Source organism: Dama dama, chromosome 30 (assembly GCF_033118175.1).
Source record: "Dama dama isolate Ldn47 chromosome 30, ASM3311817v1, whole genome shotgun sequence".
In the NCBI taxonomy this organism is placed as follows: Eukaryota; Metazoa; Chordata; class Mammalia; order Artiodactyla; family Cervidae; genus Dama; species Dama dama.
Window position 1 is genome coordinate 15,346,095 of NC_083710.1, and position 24,582 is coordinate 15,370,676.

General features: G+C 42.5%; 1 protein-coding gene across 1 annotated transcript; it reads right to left on the minus strand.

Annotated features, from left to right (window-relative positions):
• Window positions 1-18,843: 18,843 nt before the first annotated feature.
• Window positions 18,844-23,591, minus strand: KBTBD6 (kelch repeat and BTB domain containing 6). Its single transcript, XM_061133128.1, has one exon. The coding sequence runs from the start codon at window positions 23,302-23,304 to the stop codon at window positions 21,184-21,186; it is 2,121 nt and encodes a 706-aa protein (XP_060989111.1). The 5' UTR covers window positions 23,305-23,591; the 3' UTR covers window positions 18,844-21,183.
• Window positions 23,592-24,582: the final 991 nt, after the last annotated feature.

Sequence of the window (24,582 nt, forward strand, 5' to 3'; positions counted from 1 at the left end):
TTTTTTTTTAATATTGGGTTATTTTATTATTTTGTTTTACTTTATCTTATTTTATTGGCTGCACAGCATGTGGATCTTAGTTCTTTGAACAGGGATTGAACTCATGCCCACTGCTATGGAAGTGCTGAGTCTTAACCACTGGACCCCCAGGAAGAGTCCCCTAGAAATTCTTCCTCAAATGGAATCTGAGCCTTGCTTTTCTTTCAGCTGTGATCCACTGTTACTATACAGGAACGTCATCAACATGGTGGGAACGGAAGCAGTCTATAACCTACCTGATGAGTAAGTCTCGGTCTTTCTGTGAGCCCATTGCCCTGGGGTGTGACCTTCACAAATGCTTCTCAGCTTCCCCTCCTCCCCACTTAGGTGACACAGGCAGACTCGAGGGTACTGGAGTTTGCTGTTTCCCTCCTCCTACATTAGCTGTGGCTCTGATAAAACAATTTCCCTTCACAGAAGGCCTTAATGTGGAAAAGGGATGCTTTCAGGGGTATTTCAAAATACTGCTTTTCCCCCTGGGCATATTTCAAAAGAGTTCACTTTCCCTGGCCAAACAAGAGGGACCTTTTCTCACTATGGTCTTCACTGTGAGGCACCTTTGGTGCATGCGTGCTCAGGTGTGTCTGCCTCTTTGTGACTCTTTGGACTGTAGACTGCCAGGATCCTCTGTTCATGGGATTTTTTTAGGCAAGAATACAGTGTAGTTGCTTACCATTTCCTCCTCCAGAGCACCTTCCTGACCCAGGGGTCAAACCCGAGTCTCCTGTGAATTGTGCATTGTAGGCAGATTCTTTACCCTCTGAGCCACTGGGAGTCTTCACTGTGAAAACTGATAAAGTTCTCAGAGGTAAAATCAAAGACTGGGTTCCCAGGAGTCAACTCTAAACGAATCCACACTTCAGCCACTTGCCAATTACATTTTGAGTGTTTCTATAAGTCCTGGCTCCAGTGTTTTTACAATATTTCAGGTAAGCTGACTTCTGTTCTCTGTATTTATCTGTCTCTCCAATTTAGGGAATCGTGGGTTGTCCTCTGACCTCAGCTTTCTGATTGATCTAAGTTATTGATTTTAAAGTTTGTTCAACTTATTTCTCCTTGTGATGGATCAAGTGATGACTATAAGCTCTTTACATGTCAATGCTGTAAAAAGCTCTACCAATTTTATTTTTTAATGTATTTATATTTGCAGAGGAGGGGGCAGCATTTGGAATCTTAGTTCCCTGACTGGGGGTCAAACCCATGCTGTGGAAGCAGAGTCTTAGCCACTGGACTGCCAGGGAAGTCTCTAGCTTGACCAATTTTAAATGACATTTGTTATGAATAGAATCGTGTTTCTCCAAAATGAATATATTGAAGCCCTAACCCCCTAGTACTTCAATATTACTGAACTTGGAAACAGGGCCTTTAAAGAGGGACTTACTCACTCACTAAGTTAAAAATGAGGCACTGAGCATGGGCTATAATCTGTATGACTACTGTTCTTTTTTTTTTTTTTAAACTTTTTCTTTTCTTTCTTTTTTTTTTATTGCTGCACTCACAGCATGTGGGATCTTAGTTCCCTGACCAGGGATTGAACCCGTGCCCCCTGCATTGGAAGGACGGAGTCTTAACCACTGGACCATCAGGGAAGTCCCATGACTACTGTTCTTATAAGAAGGAGGTCAGGGTATACAGAGAGAGACCCTGGGTATGCACAACCACAGAGGAAAGACCAAACCAGGACATACCACAAAGGCAGCCATCTGCAACCTGAGAGGAGCCTCAGGGGAAACCGGCTCTGCTGGCACCTTGATCTCGGAATTCTGGCCTCCAGAACTCTTAGGAAATAAATTCCTGCTGTGGAAGCCACCCAGTGCGTGGTATTTGGTTATGGCTGCCCAAGCAAATCAATGCAACACTGTAATTTGAGATATTTGAGAAGAGTTTTTAAGGTCCTAATTCTTTAATTTAAGATCTCAAAAAGTGTAATAACACATGCTCATTGTAAAAAATTTCAACAACAATCAAGTGTATGAGGGGGAAAGCTAAAGTGTTTTCCTAGACTCCTCTGTCCACTTTTCTCTCCAGAAGTAACCAGCCACAGTTTAGGATGTGTCCTTCTGGGTTTTTCTTTTAGACACCTACATGCTTGTGATTTGGTTTTTATTTTTTAAATTTTTTTAGTATTTATTTATTTGGCTGAGTCAGGTCTTAATTGCAGTACATGGGATCTTTAGTTTCAGCATGTGGGATCAGGTTCCCCAACGAGGTATCGAACTTGGACCCCCTGCACTGGGAGTGCAGAGTCTTAGCCACTGGGCCACTAGGCAAGTCCATTTTGAGTTTTGTTTTCATGAAAATAAGAATCACCAGGGATTTCCTGGCAGTTTAGTGGGCGGGGGGAGGAGGGGGGCACAGTGGGCAGTTCAGTTCCACTGCAGTGGGCAGGGGGAGGAGGGGGGCACAGATTCCATTCCTGGTTGGGGAGCTATGACCCTACAAGCTGGGCAACACAACCCAAAAAAAAAAAAAAATGAGAACCATCATAAGCATATTGGGACTTCCTTGGTAGTTCAGTTGGTAAAGAATCTGCCTGCAATGCAGGAGACTTGGGTTCCATCCCTGGGTCAGGAAGATTCCCTGGAGAAGGAAATGGCAAACCACCCCAGTATCCTTGCCTGGAAAATCCCATGGACAGAGGAGCCTGGTGGGCTGCAGCCTGTGGGGTCGCATGACTGAGCGACTAACACACACACACAAGCATGTTATTCCTTGACTTGATTTTGCTGTGAACAACGCAACATAGACATCAAACCAGTCCACATTCTAGGTTGCAAAGAACAGAAACGTCCTCTGGTAAAGAAAGAAAAAAGAAAGTAAGGAATAAAGAAAGGGAAAAAGAATTTGTTGGGAAGGCAAGGAATCAACTCAGAAAATGTGCAGGAAGACCAAAATCTCTCAAGCAGCCAGAACTAAAGGTCAAAATAAAGTCAGAGCAAAATTAGTAAGTCTAATAACACATTTTTGGGAAATGGCACCATTACCCATTGCTGGTGAAAGCGTAAATTGGTATAAATTTACTGAGGAGCAATTCTGTAAAACCTCATTAGACCGAATATACATATCCTTTGAGAAATTTATCCTACAGGTATTTTGGCAGAGGCATGAAAGATAAAAAGTACAAATATATTCACAACAGCATTGTTTGTAAGAGCAAAAAAAGATTGTAGGTCACCTAAATGTCCACCAGTACAAACTGACTGAATTATAATACATTTGTAAAGCTATGGTTTTTCCAGTAATCATGTACAGATGTGAGAGTTAGACCATAAAGGAGGCTGAGCACCAAAGGACTGATGCTTTCGAACTATGGTGCTTGAGAAAACTCTTGAGAGTCCCTTGGACAGCAAGGAGATCAAACCAGTCAATCTTAAAGGAAATCAACCCTGAATATTCATTGGAAGAAATATTCATTGATGCTGAAGCTGAAGCTCCAATACTCTGGCCGCCTGATGTGAAGAGCTGACTCATTGGAAAAGACCTTGATGCTGAGATAGATTGAGGGCAGTAGGAGAAGGGGGTGACAGAGGATGAGATGGCTGGATGGTATCATCGACTCAATGGACATGAGTTTGAGCAAACTCTGAGAAATAGGGAAGGACAGGGAAGCGTGGCGTGCTGCAGTCCATGGAGTCACGATGAGTAGGACACGACAGAGCGACTAAACAACAATAAATGTAATGTCTACTCTGTAGCCATCAAAAAAGAGTGAACAGGCTCCTGACTTAGGATATAGAATGTGCGCTGAGATCAGAAGTAGTTTACGTAGTATGATGCCACTGTAGTTAAAAAAATAATAATAATAATGGGGGAAAGAGAGAGATACACACACTGTAATATATCCATAAAATATTTCTGAAGGGATACACACACAAAATTAAGAACATTGGAAAAGAAAACTGGGTGTTTAGGGACTTCACTAGTGGCTCAGTGGTAAAGAATCTGCCCGCCAATGCAGGGGACATGGGTTTGACCCCTGGTCTGGGAAGACCCCACATGCTGCGGAGCAACTAAGTTCATGCGATACAACTACTGAGCCTGTGCTGCTACTGAGCTCACATGCTGCTACTACCGAAGCCTGCAAGCCTATTGCCCATTGCCTATTGCCCATGCTCTGCAACAAGAGAAACCACTGCAAAGAGAAGCCCCTGCACCACTCTCTAAGTAGCCCCTGCTTTCAACAACTAGAAAAAAGTCAAAACAGCAACAAAGACCCAGCACAGCCAAAAATAAATAGATAGAATTTTTTTAAGTGACTGCTTTAGAAAAAAAAAAAAGAAAAGAAAACTAGGTGTTTAGGGAACAGGGATAAGAAGGACTGGAGGAAACAGGCAGTGGGGCGGGGGTACTTTTCCTATGTACTCGTTGAATTCTGAACCAACTAAACATGATGCCAGATGTTTTTGTTTTTTAACGATTTTTTTTTTAATTGAGGTAAAATTGGTATATAATATACTGGTTTCATGTGTGTGGAAATTGTGTTAGTCACTCAGTGGTGTCCAGCTCTTTGGAACCCTATGGACTGTAGCCCAGCAGGCTCTTCTGCGCATGGGATTCTCCAGGCAGTAATACTGGAGTGGGTAGTCATTCCCTTCTCCAGGGGATCCTCCTGACCCAGGGATTGAACCTGGATCTCCTGCATGGCAGGCAGATTTTTTACCATAATTCGACACTTGTGTACACTATCACCACAATGAGTCTAGTTACCACCTGTCACCATATAAATGATCTCCTTCACCCATATTGCCCTCTCCCGCAACCTCTTCCCCTCTGGTAACTACCAATCTGTTATCTGTATTTATGTTTGGCTTTGTTCATTTATTTTTTAAATTTCATGTGTAAGTGGTATTTGTCTTTCTCTGTCTGACATATTCACTTAGTATAATCCCAATGTCCACCCTTATCAGAAATGTGTAATACAAATTTTGAAAGTGAAAAGTCCCATTAAAAGGTCTTGTTAACATGCTGCTACTCTCCAGCCGAGAACATCGACGTTCTTCCCACTACCGCTGCCATGGCCAGAAAGAGTTCTAAACACCCTGCTTCTCTGTCACTTCTTGAGACTCAGAGTCCTATAAAAGACTGTACATGCTCATGAATTTTGCCTACAAGCTCTCTCTGCCAGGAGTCTGAGAAAGTATCTGCCCTCAAACTTTTTCACTTTTGTAGAAAAAACCTGGTCCCTTGGAGACTTCACAATCTCAGGCTATCCAAACAGGAAGGGGTTTCAGGTGTCACACAGTCCAAATAACAACAAAGTCTACGGTAACAACTTTCCACATCAAGACACACAGATCCACCTCATTCTTTTCAATGGCTGCACAAGATTCTGTAGTATAAATATCTGTTTACTGAATTTTTATTTATATGTTTAGGATCTGAATGCTTGTTAATGAACATTAATGAGTTTTTAAATATGATGCTATGAAGCTACAATACTTTGGCCTTCTGATGCGAAGAGCCAACTCACTGGAAAAAACTCTGATGCTGGGAAAGTGAGGACAGGAGGAGAAAGGAACGACAGAGGATGAGATTGTTGGATGGCATCACTGACTCAGTGGACATGAGTTTGAGCAAACTCTTGGAGATAATGAAGGACAGGGAAGCCTGGCATGCTGCAGTCCATGGGGTCACAAAGAGCTGGACAGAACTTAGCAACTGAACAGCAATAAGGTATTTAAAAATACTGTAATAAGCATCTTTGTATATATAGCTTCTTTATCATATTAGTTTGCACACATGTACAAATGTGTTGGGAGAACTTCTGTGAAATAAGATAGTACGGCAAAATCATACAAAATCATGTCTATAGGATGATCTATAAAATCCATGTAAAAGAACATCTTCAATAGAAGGCTGGAAGGAAGTGTGCCAAAATGAAAGTAATCCAAACTGGAATAAGCATCAAAACACATATATGAGTCAAAAAGGAAATGATCTTCAAATTTAGCAAGCAAATGACCAATCAAGAATAGACTAAAAAATGCATAAATGTTTTGCTTTGAGTGGTTAAATTTTATTGTCTTTGAATATCTCCTTAATATACATATAAAGAATTTTAATTTTGCCCAAAATTTAAGATATAACTTGTTACTCCAAGAAGAATCTATTTCTTTTATTTAAAAAAAAATTTTTTTTATTAGATATAGGTTTCCCAGGTGGCTCAGTGATAAGAATCAACCTGCCAATGCAAGAGACTCAGGAGATGCGGGTTCAATTCCTGGGTTGAGAAGATACCCTGGAGAAGGAAATGGCAACCCACTCCAGTATTCTTGCCTGCAGAATCCCATGGACAGAGGAACCTGAGGGCTGCAGTCCATGGGGTCACAGAGAGTTGGATGTGACTGAGCACGCGCACACACACACACAGACACAGACACACACACACACACATAGCTGATTTACAATGTTGTGTTAGTTTCAGATGTACAACAAAGTGAGTCAGTTACATATACACATAATATGCACTCTTTTTCTAGGTTCTATTCCCATATAGGTCATTACAGAGTACTGAATAGAGTTCCACACATAGTCTATTTCTAAAACTAGAAAACCCTCATGAGACCTCTTCCTTCTCCTGGAATTGAATCCATCTTTCCTCAAGTATAGCATGAAAAAATAAATTTAAAATTATATAGTACTCTTAATTTTTCTGATTTGTTTTGATACAACAATATTTGCTTCAGTGAAAAGTACAATATGTTTACTTTCCTATGGGCTCCTGCGCTTCACAGGTGATTTACCCATAAGGCTGAATTATCACATGTGGCCTACCGGGATCATCATCTACTTACTCACATTATGGCTTATAATCGCTGGGTTGTTTAAAATAATGACACAGGAGGTCTCAAAATTGAAAAGCACTATCAGATGCAATCATTTTATGAAATCTTTGCTGACCTGATTTTTCCAGTCAATGGTATGGCTAATAATCTACACCATTTTCAGCAGATGACAGTATTCCTCACATAAAACAAATAGTAAAAAGGTGAGTGGATGGGTGGTGCGTCTAGTGGTATCCTAAATCCTAGACTCCATCTTCTTCCTCAACTTAGAAAATCTTGTGGGTTTTTTTCCTTTTTTTTTCTTAATCCAAGCAAGGAGACACAAATTTAGAAGAGTGAAATAATGAACTCTCTGGGAATTCCCTAGTTGTACAATGGTTGGGATTCCAGCTCCCACTTGCAGGGGTCCCAAATTCCATGACTGGTTGGGAAACTAAGATCCCACAAACCATCTGGTGCAGCAAAAAAAAAAGGAGCCTCCTTCAAAATAATGGATTCCCTGTCACTGGTGGTATTCAAGCAAAATATGAATGACCATCTATCAGGAACGCCGTGGAAATGAAACAGAAAAAACTGGATGGTCAATTTTTAGGGTAATTTCTAATTCTATCATTCTGAGTGTTTTGGCCACCTGACGCAAAGAACTGACTCATTGGAAAAGGCCCTGATGCTGGGAAAGATTGAAGGCAGGAGAAGAAGGGGACAAGAGAGGTTGAGATGGTTGGATGGCATCACAGACTCAATGGATATGAGTTTGAGTAAGCTCCGGGAGTTGATGATGGATGGGGAAGCCTGGCGTGCTGCAGTCCATGGGGTCGCAAAGAGTCGGACACGAATGAGCGACTTCACTTTCACTTTTCCCTTCTGAGAATCTCAGAAGTTCAATAGCCTCCCTCCACTGTGTCCCTTTCCTGGACTCTGAGGACGAGGCTGACTGAATCCAGAACTGACATCTGCCATCTCTTCATCAAGGGATTGTTTGGTTGTACCCTTGATGTTATCTCTGGAATGTTCCTCTTCATGTTTTTGCAAAAAGAATAGGCTGAGAACTTTCCAGATCTTTTCACTTTCTGGTTCCTTTTTGCTTAACATATCCTTCTTCAATTTCTCTCCTCTCACATTTTACTACAAGCAACAAGGGAAAATTGAGTCGCACCTTGAACCCGTTGCTTAGAAATGTCCTCAGCTGAACTTCGAAGTTCATCCCTTATGTTTCTACCATCCACAGAACACGTTAACATGATTCAGCTAAATTCACTGCCCTTTTATAAAAGGATTACCCTTCTTCCAATGTCCAATAACATGTTCCTTATTTCCATCTGGGGCTTCCCAGGTGGCTCAGTGGGCAAAGAATCAGTCTGCAATGCAGGAGACGTGGCTTTGATCCCTGGGTTGGGAAGATCCCCTGGAGAAGGGATTGGCTACCCACTCCAGTATTCTTGCTTAGAGAATTCCATTGACAGAGGAGTCTGGCAGGTTACAGTCCATGAAGTTGCGAAGAGTCAGACACCACTGAGCGACTAACACTTATTTTCCTCTGAGGTCTCAAAACCCAGTAGGACCCTGTGGGGATCCTTGTTTGTTGGGAATAGACTCCAGCTGCCATGACCTTCCCTCAGTCCCAAAGGGCAGGTTCAAACAGCTGCTAATCAGGGAAAGGAGGGGATGCAGAGACCCGGGAAGAAGAGCCAAGAATCAACAGTGCAGCCTTGGGGCAGGATCCTGGTTCCACCGCAAGGGATACACATAACAACATCTTTAAACCTTTCATAGAACCCCTCAACAAATGGATGGGCTTCCCAGGTGGTGCTAGTGGTAAAAAAAAAAAAAAAAAAAAAAAAACCTACCTGCCAATGTAGGAGGCAAAAGAGATGAGCGTTCAATCCCTGGATCAGGAAGATCCTCTGGAGGAGGAACTGGCAACCCACTCCAGTGTTCTTGCCTGGAAAATCCCATGGACAGAGGAGCCTGGCAGGCTACAGTCCACATGACTGACGCAATTGAAGCAATTTAGCACGCATGCCTAACATGTCAGCATTCTTCATTCCAAAGAAGACCACCTGAGGCCAGATTAAAGGAACCAGAGAAACTCAGATTACCTCAGATTACCTGAGACCAGATTAAAGGAGTACTGGCCCTGCACACATCCTAATCTTATCAGCAACCCCACCCTTGAACCTTTGCTATAAAACTTCTCACCAAACTCTCCCAGGTGGGAACACACGGTTTTCAATTTTCAGGGACAGGAACCTGCTGTGTACCCCTTTCTCTGGCAAAGCAATAAAGCTATTCTTTTCTACTACACCCAAAACTCTGACTCCAAGATTCCATTCAGCACTAGAACACAGAGGCTGAGTTTTCTGCATTAATCTCATCAGAAGCACCTTTAACATCCATATTTCTACCTATAGTTTTCTCGAGGCAACCTAGGCTTTCTCTAACATGAACTCAAAAGTCTTCCAACCTCTACCCACTACCTGGTTCCCAAGCTATTTTCACATTTTTAAGTATTTGAGACAGTCATAACTTTCAATATCAAAATATATATATTACTTTGTAAGGCTGCCATAGCAAAATACCATAGCTGAAAATATGCAAAATAGCCAGGATAGCTGAGACAACAGAAATGTTTTTTCTCACAATCTGGGAGGCTAGAAGCCCAAGGGCCAGCAAGTTTGGTTTCTACTGAGGTCTCTCTCCTTGGCTTGCAGATGGCCACTGTTGCAATATATCCTCACGTGGACTTTCCTCTGTGCACACACATCCCTTGTATTTTTATATGTGTCATAATTTCTTTTTATAAAGACACCAGCCAGATTGGATTAGGGTCCATCCTATGGGTGCTCTCATTTTTAACTTAATTACCTCCATTAATGCCCTATCCCCAAATACAGACACAAAATGAGGTCCTGGGGAATTAGGGCTTCAACATATGAATTTTGGGGAGGACACAACAGCCTATATAACATATAGAATGCAATAAAATATTTGCAAATCACACATCTGATAAGGCAGTAGTATCCAGAATATACAAAGAACTCTTCTGGGTGCTTAGTCGCTCAGTCATGTGCAACTCTTCGAGATACCACAGACTGCAACCCTCCAGGCTCCTCTGTCCATGGGATTCTCCAGGCAAGAATACTGGAGTGGGTTGCCATGCCTTCCTCCAAGGATCTTCCCAACTGAGGGATGGAGCCCGCATCTCTTACGTGTCCTGAATTGGCAGGCGGGCTCTTTACCACTAGTGTCACCTGGGAAGCCCAGGTGGGCTTAACTCTTACAACTTAATAAAAAGAAAATCCAATTGAACAATGAACAATGGACCTGAGAAGATATTTCTCTAAATAAGAAATACAATTGGTCAAGAAGCACATGGAAAAATGCTCAATGTCTTTAGCCATTTGATACCAGGTAAATCAAAACCACAATGAGAATGTTCTTCATACATCCTAGGATGGCTATAATAAAAAAGACAGATAAATAACAGTTGTTAATGTGGAGAAACCGGAACCTTCTTACATTGCTGATGAAATTGCAAAATGGTGCAGCAGCTTTGAAAAAGTTTGGCAGTTTCTCAGAAAGTTAAATATATATGCCTAAGAGAACTGAAGGTATACATCCACACAAAAAATTGTATGTGAATATTCATAGCAGCATGAGTCATAATAGCCAAAAAGTGGGAAAAGCCCTAATGTCCATCAAATGAGAATGTATAATAAGATATGGTTGCTGTTGTTGTTCAGTTGCTAAGTCATGTCCGACTCTGCGACCCCATGGGCTGCAGCATGCCAGGCTCCCCTGTCCTTTACTTCCTCCCAGAGTTTGCTCAAACTCATGTCCATTAAGTCAGTGAACCAGCTGTAAGGGTGCATATATCCTCTTCCCCCGAGCCTCCCCCCACCCTTCTAGGCCATCACCGAGCGCCGGGCTGCGTCCCCTGTGCAGTACTGCAGATCCCCACTCGGCCTTCCCAGGGGCGTGGTGGTAAAGAATCCACCCGCAACGCAGGAGACAAGGGCGCAATCCCCCTCAGGAAGGCCCCCTGGAGTAGTACATGGCAACCTGCTCCAGTGTTCTCGCCTGGAAGACTCCATGGACAGAGGAGCCTGGTGGGTTATAGTCCATGACAAAGAGTAGGATGTGACTGTGCAACTGAGCACACACACAGAGTGTGTGTGTGTCCATTCCAAACTCCCAGTTCTTCGCCACCCGCATCCTCCCAACCACTGTGTCCACATACCTGTTCTCCGTGTCTGTGTCTCTATTTCATACGGATTTAGAAAGTAGACTACTGGTTGTCTAGGTCTTGGAGAAGGGGGAGAAGCTGAGGGAAAATGGGAAATGACTGCTAATGGATACAGGGTTTCTATTTTAGAGTGAAGGGAAAAAGTTTTAATTGTAATGATGGCTGCACAACCCTGAGTATACAAAAACTATTAAATTATATGCTACAAGTAAGGGAATTATATGGTATATGAATTTTATCTCAATAAAACTATGAAAATATTTAAGATCACATATAAAATCAATTTATTTAAAATAGTTAATTAAAATATAACGAAGATAAGGTAGTATCTCATGTTTTCTATCTCTTTGATGAAATTCATGCATTCTTTATTCACACATTCTTCTCCTGACCTTGTGAGCATATTTTATGACCATTATTTTGAGCATTTTATCATTTATCTTAATAAATGAGCATAAATCATTTATCTTCACTTCATTAAGGTCTTTTCCTGGGCTTTCATCTTCTTTTGTTTGGAACATATTCCTTTGTTTCTTAGTTTTCTTGACTCTCTGTGTTGGTTTCTGTTCGTGAGATAAAACAGTCACCTATCCCAGTCTTTTTTTTTTTTTCTTTTGCTACTTAGCTTGTAGGATCCTAATTCCCCAACTAGGGATCGAACCTGGGCCCCCAGCAGTGGAAACTCAAAGCCCTAAACACTAGCCCACCAGGGGATTCCCCCTTCCCCAGCCGTGAAGGGGTGGCCATGTGTTCAAGATAAAATCTTGTCAGTCAGCATGACTTGAGCACCTGGTCACCTCCCCAACTTTTGTGCTTATCTAAGTCAATGTTTGTTTTTGGTGGCTTCCAGATTAGGATGTGCCAAGATGAGATACTGCACCAAAGGCATCGGAAATACCCACATGCACATTCAGGCTCCCAGAGGACTGTATTAAATATTTGTCCCTTCAAGTCCCCAGTGCAGGCTAATTGGAAGCCTGACCTTTAGGCAGCAACAGGGAAGGTCAGGATGTTAGGTATACAGTGTATGTAGACCCGATCAAAGGGAGACCAAGAGCTGGGTATTTCAGCCTGCTTGCTCTGTGCTGAGCCAGAGGGAATCCCTGCCAGAAACACCTGTGCACCCATAGAAAATTCTGTCCCCTGTGGTCCCAGGGGACTAACCGCTGAATCCCATCAGCTCCCAGAGCTAGGAGACTTAGCAGCCAGTCCTTCAGCTTGCAGCCACAGAAGATGGCGTGCTAGACACGTTGAGAAGCTGGAGACTTGGCTTCACGGCCGGGGTGAGCTACAGGAAGAAGACACAAGAAGTCGCCACAGGACCGTTCAGTCCCTCAGACAGTGACTAATTATATGGCCGTCAACTCCCAGATGTTGCCCAATCCTTGGGCAGAAGCTGAAAACATATGCGAACACCTTCTAGGAAGAAGCTGAGAGCCTCGCATTCTTGTCAGTTCCCTCTGTGTTGAGCCGGCTGACATTTTTGTGTCAAACTGCCCCTTAGCGTCACGTGGCCCCAGGGTAGTTGTGAAAGCTGGGTGCTGTTGGCTCCCAGAGCAAGGTGGCGATGTGGGAGCTAGTCTGTCAGGTGGCACAAAGATAGTTCGGGTGCCGCACGTGTAGACAAGCGCCTTCCACAGAGAAGTTGGAGACTTGGTTTTCATCATTGGAGCAAGCTTTAGAGAACACGCAGGGGGAGTGCTGGGGGGCTCCTGGGAGAATCCCAGACAGCACCCACACAAAGGCCAATTAGAAGCCGGACCTTCAGGCAGTAGCTGGGAAAGTATGCAGTCAAGTGCCTTTCAAGGAGAAACTAGAGGAGGGGTGTTTTTGCCTGTTTCCCCAGTGCTGACCTTGGGAGGTGACTAGCCATGGAAGTACTTGAATGCCCATTTGAAATTGCTACTCTGTTTAATGTGGTCCTGGAGGACTTGCAGATGACAAGGCTGGCTGGCTGGCTCCCCAAGTCTCCCCAAGCTATGTGATTTGGGATGTAGGCTCTTGGGTGGCATCCTTCAAACCTGGGGCACTTGATACTTCATCCAAACTCTTCACTCCCTAGGGAGGAATTGGGCAGTGGGGGCTGCCACCTAAATGCAAAAGCTCTATTTTCTAACTGCAAGTTAATGTATCCATGACTTTTATATACTCTCTCTATATGTATTATTATATATTATTTTTATATATTTATTTTACATATATTAAAATTATATATACATATACAAATGATTTTCTATATTTGCTTCTTGACAGCCTGGTTAATCTGATTCAGCACCCAAATCCAATCAAATCAAGGTACAGCAATTACTGAATATCCTAACTTCTAGGGAAGAGAACTAGACTTGGGAAAAAGTGATTTCATCAAAAATTGCTGCAAGATCTGTGTGGCTGGACATCTGATCCTCCCCTGATAAAACCTTCCCTTCCACTGGGCCATTTTCAATTTTTACAATAGGCAGATATCTGGGCTCATCTGTCTCAAAGTTTTGATATCTGAGATCATGTTTGGTAGGATTCAAAGCTTCCTGAAAATAATAACAATGCCTGGAAATTTCTAGAAGACTAAAATAAAGTTCTTAAAAATATGTAAATCAAAATACCCTGGCTGTTCAGCTACCAAAACCTGCAATCTTGACATTACACTTGATATCACCCCACATCTTTCTCTTTATCCTCCTGACAGTATCTCCATTGTATACTCTTTGTTGAAGATGGTTGAACGTACTAAAGTCTTACATTTTTATAAAGTCAAAGCCCAATAAGTAAGTTAAATGCAATATCACTTCTTTTACATAAAGTTATGGGACTGTTTACTGGTGAGTATTACAGCTGTGTTATGGGAAAAACATTAAACTTGCACAGAGGAAGGAGGCATTAGCCCTGCACAGAGGAAGTGAAGTATTATAGGATCTGCCTGGAACTAGGTGGTGCCTGACTCTTCCTACAACATGTGGCCAGAACCCACGAGAAAACAGAGCATAACATACACGTAAAATCCCCTTAAGGTATCCACCATTAGAAAACAACTCTGCTGGGAATTCCCTGGCAGTCTAGTGGTTTGGACTCTGAGTTCTCATTACCAAGGACCCAGGTTCGATCCCTGGTTAGGGAACTAAGATCCCACAAGCTGAAAGAAAAGTGAAAGTGAAGTTGCTCAGTCATGTCCGACTCTTTGCGACCCCGTGGACTGTAGCCTACCAGGCTCCTCTGTCCATGGGATTCTCCAGGCAAGAATACAGGAGTGGGTTACCATTTCCTTCTCCAGGGGATCTTCCCAACCCAGGGATTGAACCCAGGTCTCCCGCACTGGAGGCAGACACTTTTACCTCTGAGCCACCAGGGAAGTCCCACAAGCTGAGCAGCCAATAAAAGAAGAAAATAGATTAGAAACTACATTAGAAACTACATTCATGGCTCATTGAATGGGCTGGAAAAATCCTGTTTCATTGCTGAGTTTTTCTATGATGACTAACCCAGTTTAATGAAACTTTTCTCAGTTCTTGTCACTAAAATGTGAGTGGAAAGAACAGGGTTGGGAAAAAGCCTGATTTTGAAACATTTCAGAGCAAATATCAACTTTTGCAAACCTATTATTCACTAAATTTAACATGACATTTAAGAAGCAAGCAAGGACTGGGACACAGATTTAATTCCTGGTTGGGAAGTAAGATCCGGCAAGGTTCAGCATAGGCAAAAAAAGACAAACAAGCTAGAGAAAATGAGAAAGTATTTAAGCTGCAACAGAGATTTTTTACAGTCTGTCTTGTAGCAATTAACTTTCCAAACTTCCTTAACAACTTGGTTAGAAAACCCAAATGAATTCACAAGTGCTTATGGAAAGGTGGGGAACTTGGAGGAAATATGAAAAGGTTGAGAGAAGAGATATGAGTCATACCGCTTTATTTCCCCTAGCCTTTGTTGATCTGAACAGATTTGTTTCCGTTCTAATTCTCTGCCATCTTCATAAAAGACAGAGAAATATATAGTGTCAGAAATGTGATTTATAATAGCATCATTATTCCATAATTGAAAATGCTGCGTATTTGGTTGTCTAGGAGAATATGCCCATCAGAAATAACCTGTAGCTCTGGAGGCCAGTGGGTTGCTATGGCAACCAGACAAAAGAGTTTAATAATAGCTCTCCTTCATAGCTGGAAAATTGACAAAAAGATGAGAGCTCTGAATGCGAGTGTTTCTTATATAAATGCAAACAAGCACAAAATACATTTATTTCTTTGTTCAACAAACAGCCACTGGATGCTGACGATGTACCTGGCGCTGGCTTAGGAGCCGTGGAAAAATCAGACGTGGTTTCTCTAAGAAGAGTGCACATTTTAGTGCACAAGCCATGTAACAAAGAGCAAGCAAATCAATACGCGGAATAATGACAGCATGTAAGGCCACACAAGAAAGTAGTGAACCTGTGATACTAAACAAGCAGTGTCGCTGTTCTTCAGTTGCTCAGTCGTGTCCGACTCTTTACCACCCCGTGGACGGCAGCAGGCCAGGCTTCCCTGTCCTTCACCAAGCAGTAGCTAGCGCAAAACATGAAGAGCCCAGTCACAGCATACATCAAAAATCTTGTGTTTAGACAAGAAATTAAATAGAGAATGGGGTCTTATAGTCTTCATTAATGTACTAATGTAATCACTCTGATGGCAGAAAGCAAAGAGGAACTAAAGAAACTCTTAATGAGAGTGAAAGAGGAGATGCAAAAGCTGGCTTAAAACCTAACATTAAAGAAATTAAGATCATAGTAGTCGACTCACTGGAAAAGACCCTGATGCTGGGAAAGACTGAAGGCAAAAGGAGAAGAGGGTGGCAGAGGATGAGATGGTTGATGGCATCACTGATTCAATGGACATGAACTCCGGGAGATGGTGAGGGACAGGAAGGCCTGGTGTGCCACGGGGTCACAAAGAGTCAGGCACGGCTTAGCTACTGAACAATAGCAACAGTGTACTAATGAAATCCAACTACTCACAGAAGTATTGCTTACTCTTCTCGCTGGTGGGGATTAGGGTTACATATGAAAATAAGGGCTGTTTGAGGGTGTTTTGAAAATAAGTATGGATATTTGTAATGAAAATTATGATGATCAGTTACATACTTGATGGACGCAATTATTCAAAATGTTCTCTGGCAGTTATTTTGAAGTTTTCACAAACACAAAACATAACACTATACGTATATATTGCATGAACTGTGATTAACATGAAGTCAGTAAGAAGTTCAGCAAGACACTAAGTTTTAAATAGACTACTGTGGCTAATTGGTCTGAGCTTCAACAGAGGGGGAGAAGCACAGCACTGCAAAGATGATCCCAGCACAGAAAATGCCAGAATGTTGCTAAACAGCTCATTTTGCTCTAAGAAATATTCCATTTTCATCATTACTGTATAATTGATATTCCACATTTTATTTTTTACATTTTTATGTTTTTTATTTTGGGGTGCACTGGGTCTTCATTGCTGCGCAAGGGCTTTCTCTAGCTGTGGTGAATGAAGGCTTCTCCTTGCAGTGGCTTCTCTTGTTGCAGAGCACAGGTTTAATTGCCCCGAGGCATGTGGAATCTTCCTGGACCAGAGATTGAACGCATGTCCCCAGCATTGGCATGTGGATTCTTAACCACTGAACCACCACAGAAGTCTGATACTTCACATTTTAATAGAAGTAATACTGCCATTGATTATTCAGAGCCATTTTCCCGGTATTCTTTTCTTCTCTTTTAGGAAGCTGGAACATTCCCTGTTACAATGAATACTAGACTTTAGCTCAGGATCTAGGGTACCAGCACACACTGAGTCTAGGAGGCTTTTCTTAATTAGAACAAGATGAGGCACCCTCGCCTTTTCTGCACAGAGTAGCAGCAAGAGCCCAGGGAGCTCTCTGAGTGTTTCTGGGGTGGGAGGTCTAGTTCACGTTGTACTGATGGCAGTAACTCCTGGGATGGTATGATCGTCCTGGCTGCCATGTGACAGAACCTGGCCTGACAGGTGGTATAACATTGTTGTTTAACCTAACAGCCTTTCCCCCCATTCCATAGGAAGGAACCTTTGAAGTTTAACTAGATACACGCTGACCCAAAACAAAGACTACCTCTCCAAGGCCCTCCTGCTGCTCCATACATCTCTGTAGTTAAGATCTGGCCAATGTCATGTGACTGAAGCAATGTTCATAACCTCCCTCACACGGAAGGGTCATGCCCTCCCCTCCCCTTTCCTCTCCTTTTAATGGCTGGAATGTGGACACAAGGGTGAACCAGCTTGGACCATGTGGGTTAGAACAACACCCTAAGGGTAGCAGAACAAGAAAACAGAAAAGCCTGGGTCTCAGTCAACTTTCTAGACAAAATAACAGATTGGACTTTCATAGGAGAAACTTCATATTTATACAATTATGGGTATCTATTACCAATATATTCTAACCAATGCAGAAAGCAAGGGAAAACATTACCCCGTGACACATTCTTTGTATAGTGAAAGCCCTGAAGATATTGAGACTCTGGAGCAAGCTGTACCTGAACCAAGTGCCATGGCTGAATTTTTCAGTCACAATATAAAAAAAAAATTCTCTTTTCTTAACATGATCTATGCAATTGAAGAGTTCTGGCTCTTCTCTTTCTTCAAGGCATAAACACACCTGTTTTGGAAGACGTACTTTGCCTGACAATTACAAAGTCCTTTTAAACCGTTCCCCCACAATTAATGGTCTACCCAAAAGAATATTCTTGATACGGAGATTCTGTGCATCAATTTTAGATTTACAAGTGACAATGAAAAACAGTGACTCCATTAGAGACAAGCAACTCCCACAGATGAGGCTGTTTCAGGACAAAATGTCTCAGATATGGATGAAATGTTATACAACAGTATCTGTCACCTCCCCCTCTCCTTTGCCTTGTCCCATGTTGAGTCCTCAAAGTTAAAAATGTTTGATGGAATGGAAGTTTGATGAAATAGGTGAGTGACAATGGCTCAGAGTAAAAGAGAGGGGTCCTTGCTCCTATTTTGCACAAACCTACTGCCTCCATGGTATTCTAGAGGTTTGGCAACTTCTGGGAATAGTGTCTTTTGTTTTCTATTATTTAAAAAAAACCCCAAACAATTGGCTTGTATATATTGAACCCTCTAGTTGGTTGTAAAAATGACATTGATCCTTTCAAGTTTCTACTGATGGTCATATTTTCTATAACCAAAGCTGGCTCCTAATACTTCCCGGCTTTATCGTATTTGTAATAATAAATGTTTATTTAAATTCAGTTAAAATGACGAACAGGGTTAAAGCTTTTACGCAAGTATGGGGAGGAGAGATTGTCATGAGTGCTCTTATCTTAGGTCTGATGAGCTCCAGAAGTCATCATACTTGTATGATTTCAGGGATGTTATGACATCGGCCTTTTTCTTAGAAGTAGATCAAAAGTGCTCCCCAGATTCTCAACAAGATCAGGGACAAATACTTCTACTTTATCCTTTTGGAAATCCAAATGCCACTTATCGTTTGAACTTAAAAGAACTTGAAAAAATTTGGGTCCTTTGACAAAGCTTTTCAGCCTACAGGGATAGATACAAAAGATAATTAAGGTCATTCTGAAGCTTACAAAGAGCAGGCCTATAAACATATTTACTAAAAGATGTGCTGATTAATTGGAAAACAGGGACAAAGGTACTTTCCTGTTAAGAAGAGATTTCAACACTGCTAGTTCCCATTCACTGTACAAGTAAGGGTTTTATACATTTAGCAGAAAACAATGAATTGAAAAGTCAGAAAAGCCTGGATTCTAGTATGTTTTATTTGTAACTAATCACATACAAATCACTTATCCATAAAATAATGATTAACAACTATTCTCTAGTTCACAAATATAGCACAAAACCAAAGTTCTTCCCAGGAAAACCTGTTTGTAAACCAAGATATCACTATTTAGCTTAGGCTTTAAATCAAAGGTTGAAAATGACAAGGGGAAAATATGTTTTTTATCAATCAGTTGCATATGTTAATTCTGCAGAATTAAGACCTGGTTGAGATCATCACTATTCTATTTCGACCTGATAAAAGGAAAAGCTATCAACAAGAAGTAACTGGCGAAGAAAAAGTTGGCCAAAAAATAATCCTATGGAGAACAGCTTTGTGTTAAGGATGGTGTCCAGAAAAACCCTGATGTCAAATGAAACAAAATTTAGCCTTAAGCAACTCAAAGCAGGTTTGCCCTTCTGAAGGCAACCAAAAGCACGTTTGTCCTTCTGAAGGAACACATACTGGTTGGACAAGTGTTGAACTTCACTAAAAATGTTGAACAGGAATGCCATGTAGAATCTTCAAACAGCCCATTAAAATGTCTAAGAACAACTTGTAAAAAACAAAAATACCTTTTATGCCTTTCTCTGTTTTCATCCTATGGTATTTCAATAAAAAAATTTCAGTCCCTACCAGAAAGATGGCATTCCTCTGTACTCTCTGCCAGGATGTAAGAACTGTTAGCATTCTGTCACTGGAGAAAAAACAGAAGAGGAATTAGCATGTCACTGAATGAAGATTCAGAGAGGAAATTCTGACTGTGTGTAGAAAAAGTTATACATCATAAGCATTTGCCACTTATCATGTATATGTATCATGACAATTATATCCAATAAAACCTCAAGAGGTAAGCACTTACTTTTTCTTGTATTTAACAGTGTAAGTTTTGTGCCATTTATTCTCTATTTCTGGACTTTCTTTCCCTTACATATGTTGACAGAAACAAAGACTGGAGCAGGGTTCATAGAGAAACACAGGACAGGTACAAATACCATAATAAAATAGCCTTGTACACCACTGCATAGAGAAATATTTTAGACGAAATATACTTTCACTACTGGCCCCAAATGCTATCATCCACTTATGTTATTTAACTGTAAACTTTTAATAGAAAAATACCTTTAAGCTGATAATAACATTTAGCGACTTACAAAACTGACAGAATTTTTCAGTGCTACACAAAACAATTCTATACACGACTTAAAGTTTGAAAGTTCTTTGCTGGCACTTGATTTTGAGAGTTGATAGACACAATAACTACTGATTTCAATAAAATACTGTTCTTAACTGGTACATACTTTCAAAACCAATATTACTCACAAAACAGTAAAGAATAATCACACCTTGTTGACAAATCTAAGATAAGCACCGAAACTATACAGCCAAAATATTTTAAGAATCACATAAACTTTTTAAGACAATGGATAAAAATTTCCACAATCATGTCCAGTGAAAAAAAGGATTATTCCTCTGATTCAATGAAATATTTGTCAAGTATAGATTTAAAATATGAACCTACAAAGCAAGTTAGCTTTTTTTTTTTTTTTAAAGATTTTTAGATAATTGGTGACACTATTAGAATGGAATTTTTTTTAGATGGAAAATTGCTCACTATTTGCAAATACATGTTATATTACAGATTTAAACTGAAATTTCTGTTCAAACAGAATCATGTTTTTTTTGTTTTTACTTTTGGTGAGTTCATGACCATACTATACATTGTCACAAGTGAAACCACCATTTAGTCACATTAAACATATATATAATTTTTTTTCCCAAAAAAGAGAACACGGAAATAAAACTTAGCAGACTACATTTGTTAGAACACATTTTATAAAAACCCACTAGTTTAAAGTTTTGGAAATCTACTACACTGCTCTGAAGGAAAAATATATGCTTTCCCACCCTCATAATCCCTATCCAATCAGATTTTTAGTATAGAAATTAAAATTCAAGTTGAAACACTTGTGGCACAAGACAATGTGATTTAATCATAGAAGAATTAATCATAGAAGACTACTGATTACAATTAACTTATATTGTCAAACATAAACATATCAAACAAATCCACACTGGACTTTTAGAACAGTAAATTATTAAATAGGCTGATTTCTTTTAAGGATGTTTAAATTCTGTAATGTGAAATTATATTAGTATTTCAAACAATACCCTTTCTAAGCCAAACCTGAAATTAATCAACTTTTTTTTTTTTTTCCAGCAAAGAGAAAGGGTATCTCTTTAAGATACTTTCCAAAGCAGTAAAAACATCCTTGTGTTTCAATTTACCTGTAACACACTCTGCTGATCCTATGCATTTCACTGAGGGGCTACCTGAACCCACAAATCATCATCAGATAAAGAGCTTGAGCTCCCTGATTCAGAATCCAGCTCACTGAACCCACCTAAATCCCACTCAGTGCTGGATTCACTAGGTACTTCTTCCTCCTCAGTGAGAAAACTCTGACCGGGTTCAAGACAGGAAGGATAAACGCGAGCTGAGAGGCAAAAAAAGTTAGAATCGAACTGGAAGAGGCCTAATGTGGTACCTATATTAATCCACTGGTCACCCCTAATATCGTATTCATACACAGTCACCCGGTTCTTCTTCCACTGCGGGGTGCGTGAGGTGATCAGCAACAGTTTCTGGCCATGATTGATAATCCGGTAGTTGTTAGTCTCCGACACCAAAGGAATGTTATTAATCTGCCTCCACTCTCCTCTGACTGGATTGTACACCTTCATGACAGGGATGTCGCAGATGCAGTAGATCTCATCATTGAAGACACAGGCTTCCTGAAAATCATTGCGCTTCAGAGAAACGCACTTCAGCCACATATTGTGGCTGGGATCAAAGCAGAACATGCGCTTGCTGTTGAGAGCATACAGGTAGTTCTGAATGACCATCAGGTCAAAGGAAATAAAGGAATGGGGCAGCGGGGCCACCAGCGCCCACTGGTTTCTCTGGACACTGTAGCACTCCACCTCCTTCAGTTTAATACCGGTAATGGGGTCCCGCCCACCCAGGATATAGATGTAGCCATTGAGGTATGCCACATCCATGCCCTCCCGGCAGAGCAGGCGGTCAGCAAGTTGCTGCCAACTATTCTGGGCTGGTTTATACACCCAGAGGTCCTTCCTGGGCTGGGCGGCCAGATAGATGTCATGGTCTGGAGAGACACAGACAGCTAAGGTGGTCACAGTCCTAGTGTGAGCAAGGCAGGTCAGAGGTGATGGCACTTTGTAAATGTCCCCCGAGTATGGGTCACAACACAGGAAGGGATCTCGGGGATGGCCAAAGAAGATCACCATCTTCTTGGCACACACACCCAGCCTCTGGGGTAGATGATCAGCCACCGGCACAACGGGGCTGCTGCTTCCGCCGCCGCTAAGAACAAGGCTAACGACGCTGCTGCTGCTGCTGCCGCCACCGCCGCCGCCGCCGCCACCAACGCAGCTAACAACGCCACCGCCACTGCTGCCGCCGCTGCTCTCCGGCTTGGGCACCAGAGCCTTGCACAAGGTGTCACCATACCGCATCTGCCGGGCCCCTTCAACAAGGTCCAGACAGTACTTCTTCACCACGGTGTTGGTCAGCAGCTCTTCCAGGTAGCCCCGATCTTCGTCAGAGAAGTGGGTCCAGCGCACACACTTGAAGACTTCTGCCGCGCTGGGACCCCGCTCCTTGGGAGCCGCCTCCAACCACTGCACCGCCACGTGACATACCGTCTGCTCGTGCTCGATGTTGAGACTGTCCAGGCGCAGGACGGTCAGCAGCTGGGCCAGGGTCAGATCGGCCAGGGACTCTTCGCGAATTGGACTCATCTGGCTGAGCTGCTTGAAGTTGTGGGCTATAAATGACTGAGCCTGTGACCGCAGCTTGCGATGGCCGAAGGCATCAGCAAACTTGAAGATAGCCGTGCAGTTGGCCAGATCAAGGCGGCGGGCTAGGAAGGAGGCACAGGCTTCCCGCACGTACTCCAGCTGCAGCATGTCAGAGGCTGCATAAAGGCGCTCCACGTTCGATTCACTCAGGGACACGCGACCGGTGTAGCAGTAATCGACCAGCACCTCGAAGGACTCGGCGTCCACGTCGTGCATGGTCACGTTCGTCTGATGGCTCTCGTACATGCCGCCGGTGAACATGCTCTTGAAGTAGGGACACGCGGCCGCCAGCACGTTACGGTTGCAAGGGAAGAGGCGACCCGTGCCGGGCCCGCTGCCGGGGGTGACCACCTCGATGGTCACATCGCAGAGCAGCCGCGCGTCGTAGAAGGACTTGAGCTGGGCCAGCAGGGCTGCAGAATGGCCCGTGTCCTTCAGCTCCTCCGGGCCCGTGAAAAAAGCCGAAACCGTGGGTTTGTGAACCCTTTTGGGGCGCTTCCCGCCGCGGGGACTGATGAGGCGGCGAGAGCGCGAAGCTTCTTCCCGGGACTGCATGGTGGAGCGGGCGGCGGGGAGCGAAGGACGAGAACGGGTGCAAGGACCAGGCTCTGGCGCCTCTCACCCCCTTCTCGCTGACGCTCAGACCGCGGTGTCTCCGGAGAGACTGCAGCACTGGTCCATTTATTTAAGTCAGCCCTCTGCCGCGGTGCCGCCTCCCTCGATCGCGTAGACAGCGTCCGACTCACCCGGTTCCAGTTCCACGCCCTTTCTCCGCCTCAGCTCGCCCTCAGAGGACCTACTGGCTGGAAGCGAGAGATCCCCCACCGCGGCGCTGGCAACACCACTAGGCGTCCTGGAGAACTACGGCTCCCAGGTTGCCTTTCGCGCCTCGAGGCATGCCGGGACCCCGCGGACTCTGCGGCACCGGCTGCGGCACCTGCTGCGGCACGGGTTGTGGCCGGGAAACCGCTTTGCATATTGGGAGTAGTAGTAGCTTCAATAGCATCGCGAGATTTGTCGGCCGTTCATTGTTTCAGAGGACGGAGTTAGAAATTGTTAATTCTCTTCCGTTCGGTTTTATGATTTCGAACTTTGGGTTTGGAATTCAGACTAAATGCCCGTTGTTGTATTTATCAGATGTCTGGTTTCTCTCAGAGCCTCCTCTTGTTTTTTTGAAAACGTTAATGGCAGTGGTACTTCATAGCTTTGTGTGACAATTGATGATACACACATAAATCGCGTAGGTGTATACACATTAAATCGCGTAAGCTGGCTCTCCTTGCTTTGAATAAATATTTGTTGATTAGCAGAATAACGTACTTATACGCAGTACCCATAATATAAAGGTTAATGAGTTTTAGCTTTTCTTCTAGCGTTTATGAAGAATGAAGCACCCTCTCATTTGAGACCATGAGCCTGTGAGGAAATTTGAAAAACCCTACAGGTTTCTGCAGAGATACCTTTTAAGTTTTTTTTGTTTTTGCTTTGTGTGTGTGTGTGTGTGTGTGTGTGTGTGTGTGTGTGTGTGTGTGTGTTTGCTTTTAATAAATAGATTTTTAAGACCAGTTTTAGGTTTACTAGAAAAACCAACAGAAAGCTACAGGAAGCTCTCACATACTCCACCCCCTCTCAGTTTCACCTGTTTACGACATCTTGCTTTAGTGTATGACCTTGTTAAAAGTTTTGAACTTACAGTGATCTATCATTAATTAAAACATGTAGTTTATATTAGGATTTTCTCTGTGTTGTTCAGGTATGTCATGGATGTCATGTATCTGTCATAACATGTATGTCATGTACATGTATGTGTGGCATACATGTATGTCATAAATG

Coding starts and splice junctions, on each gene's coding strand:
- KBTBD6 (XM_061133128.1), bottom strand. CDS start 23,304: ATGCAGTCCCGGGAAGAAGCTTCGCGCTCTCGCCGCCTCATCAGTCCC.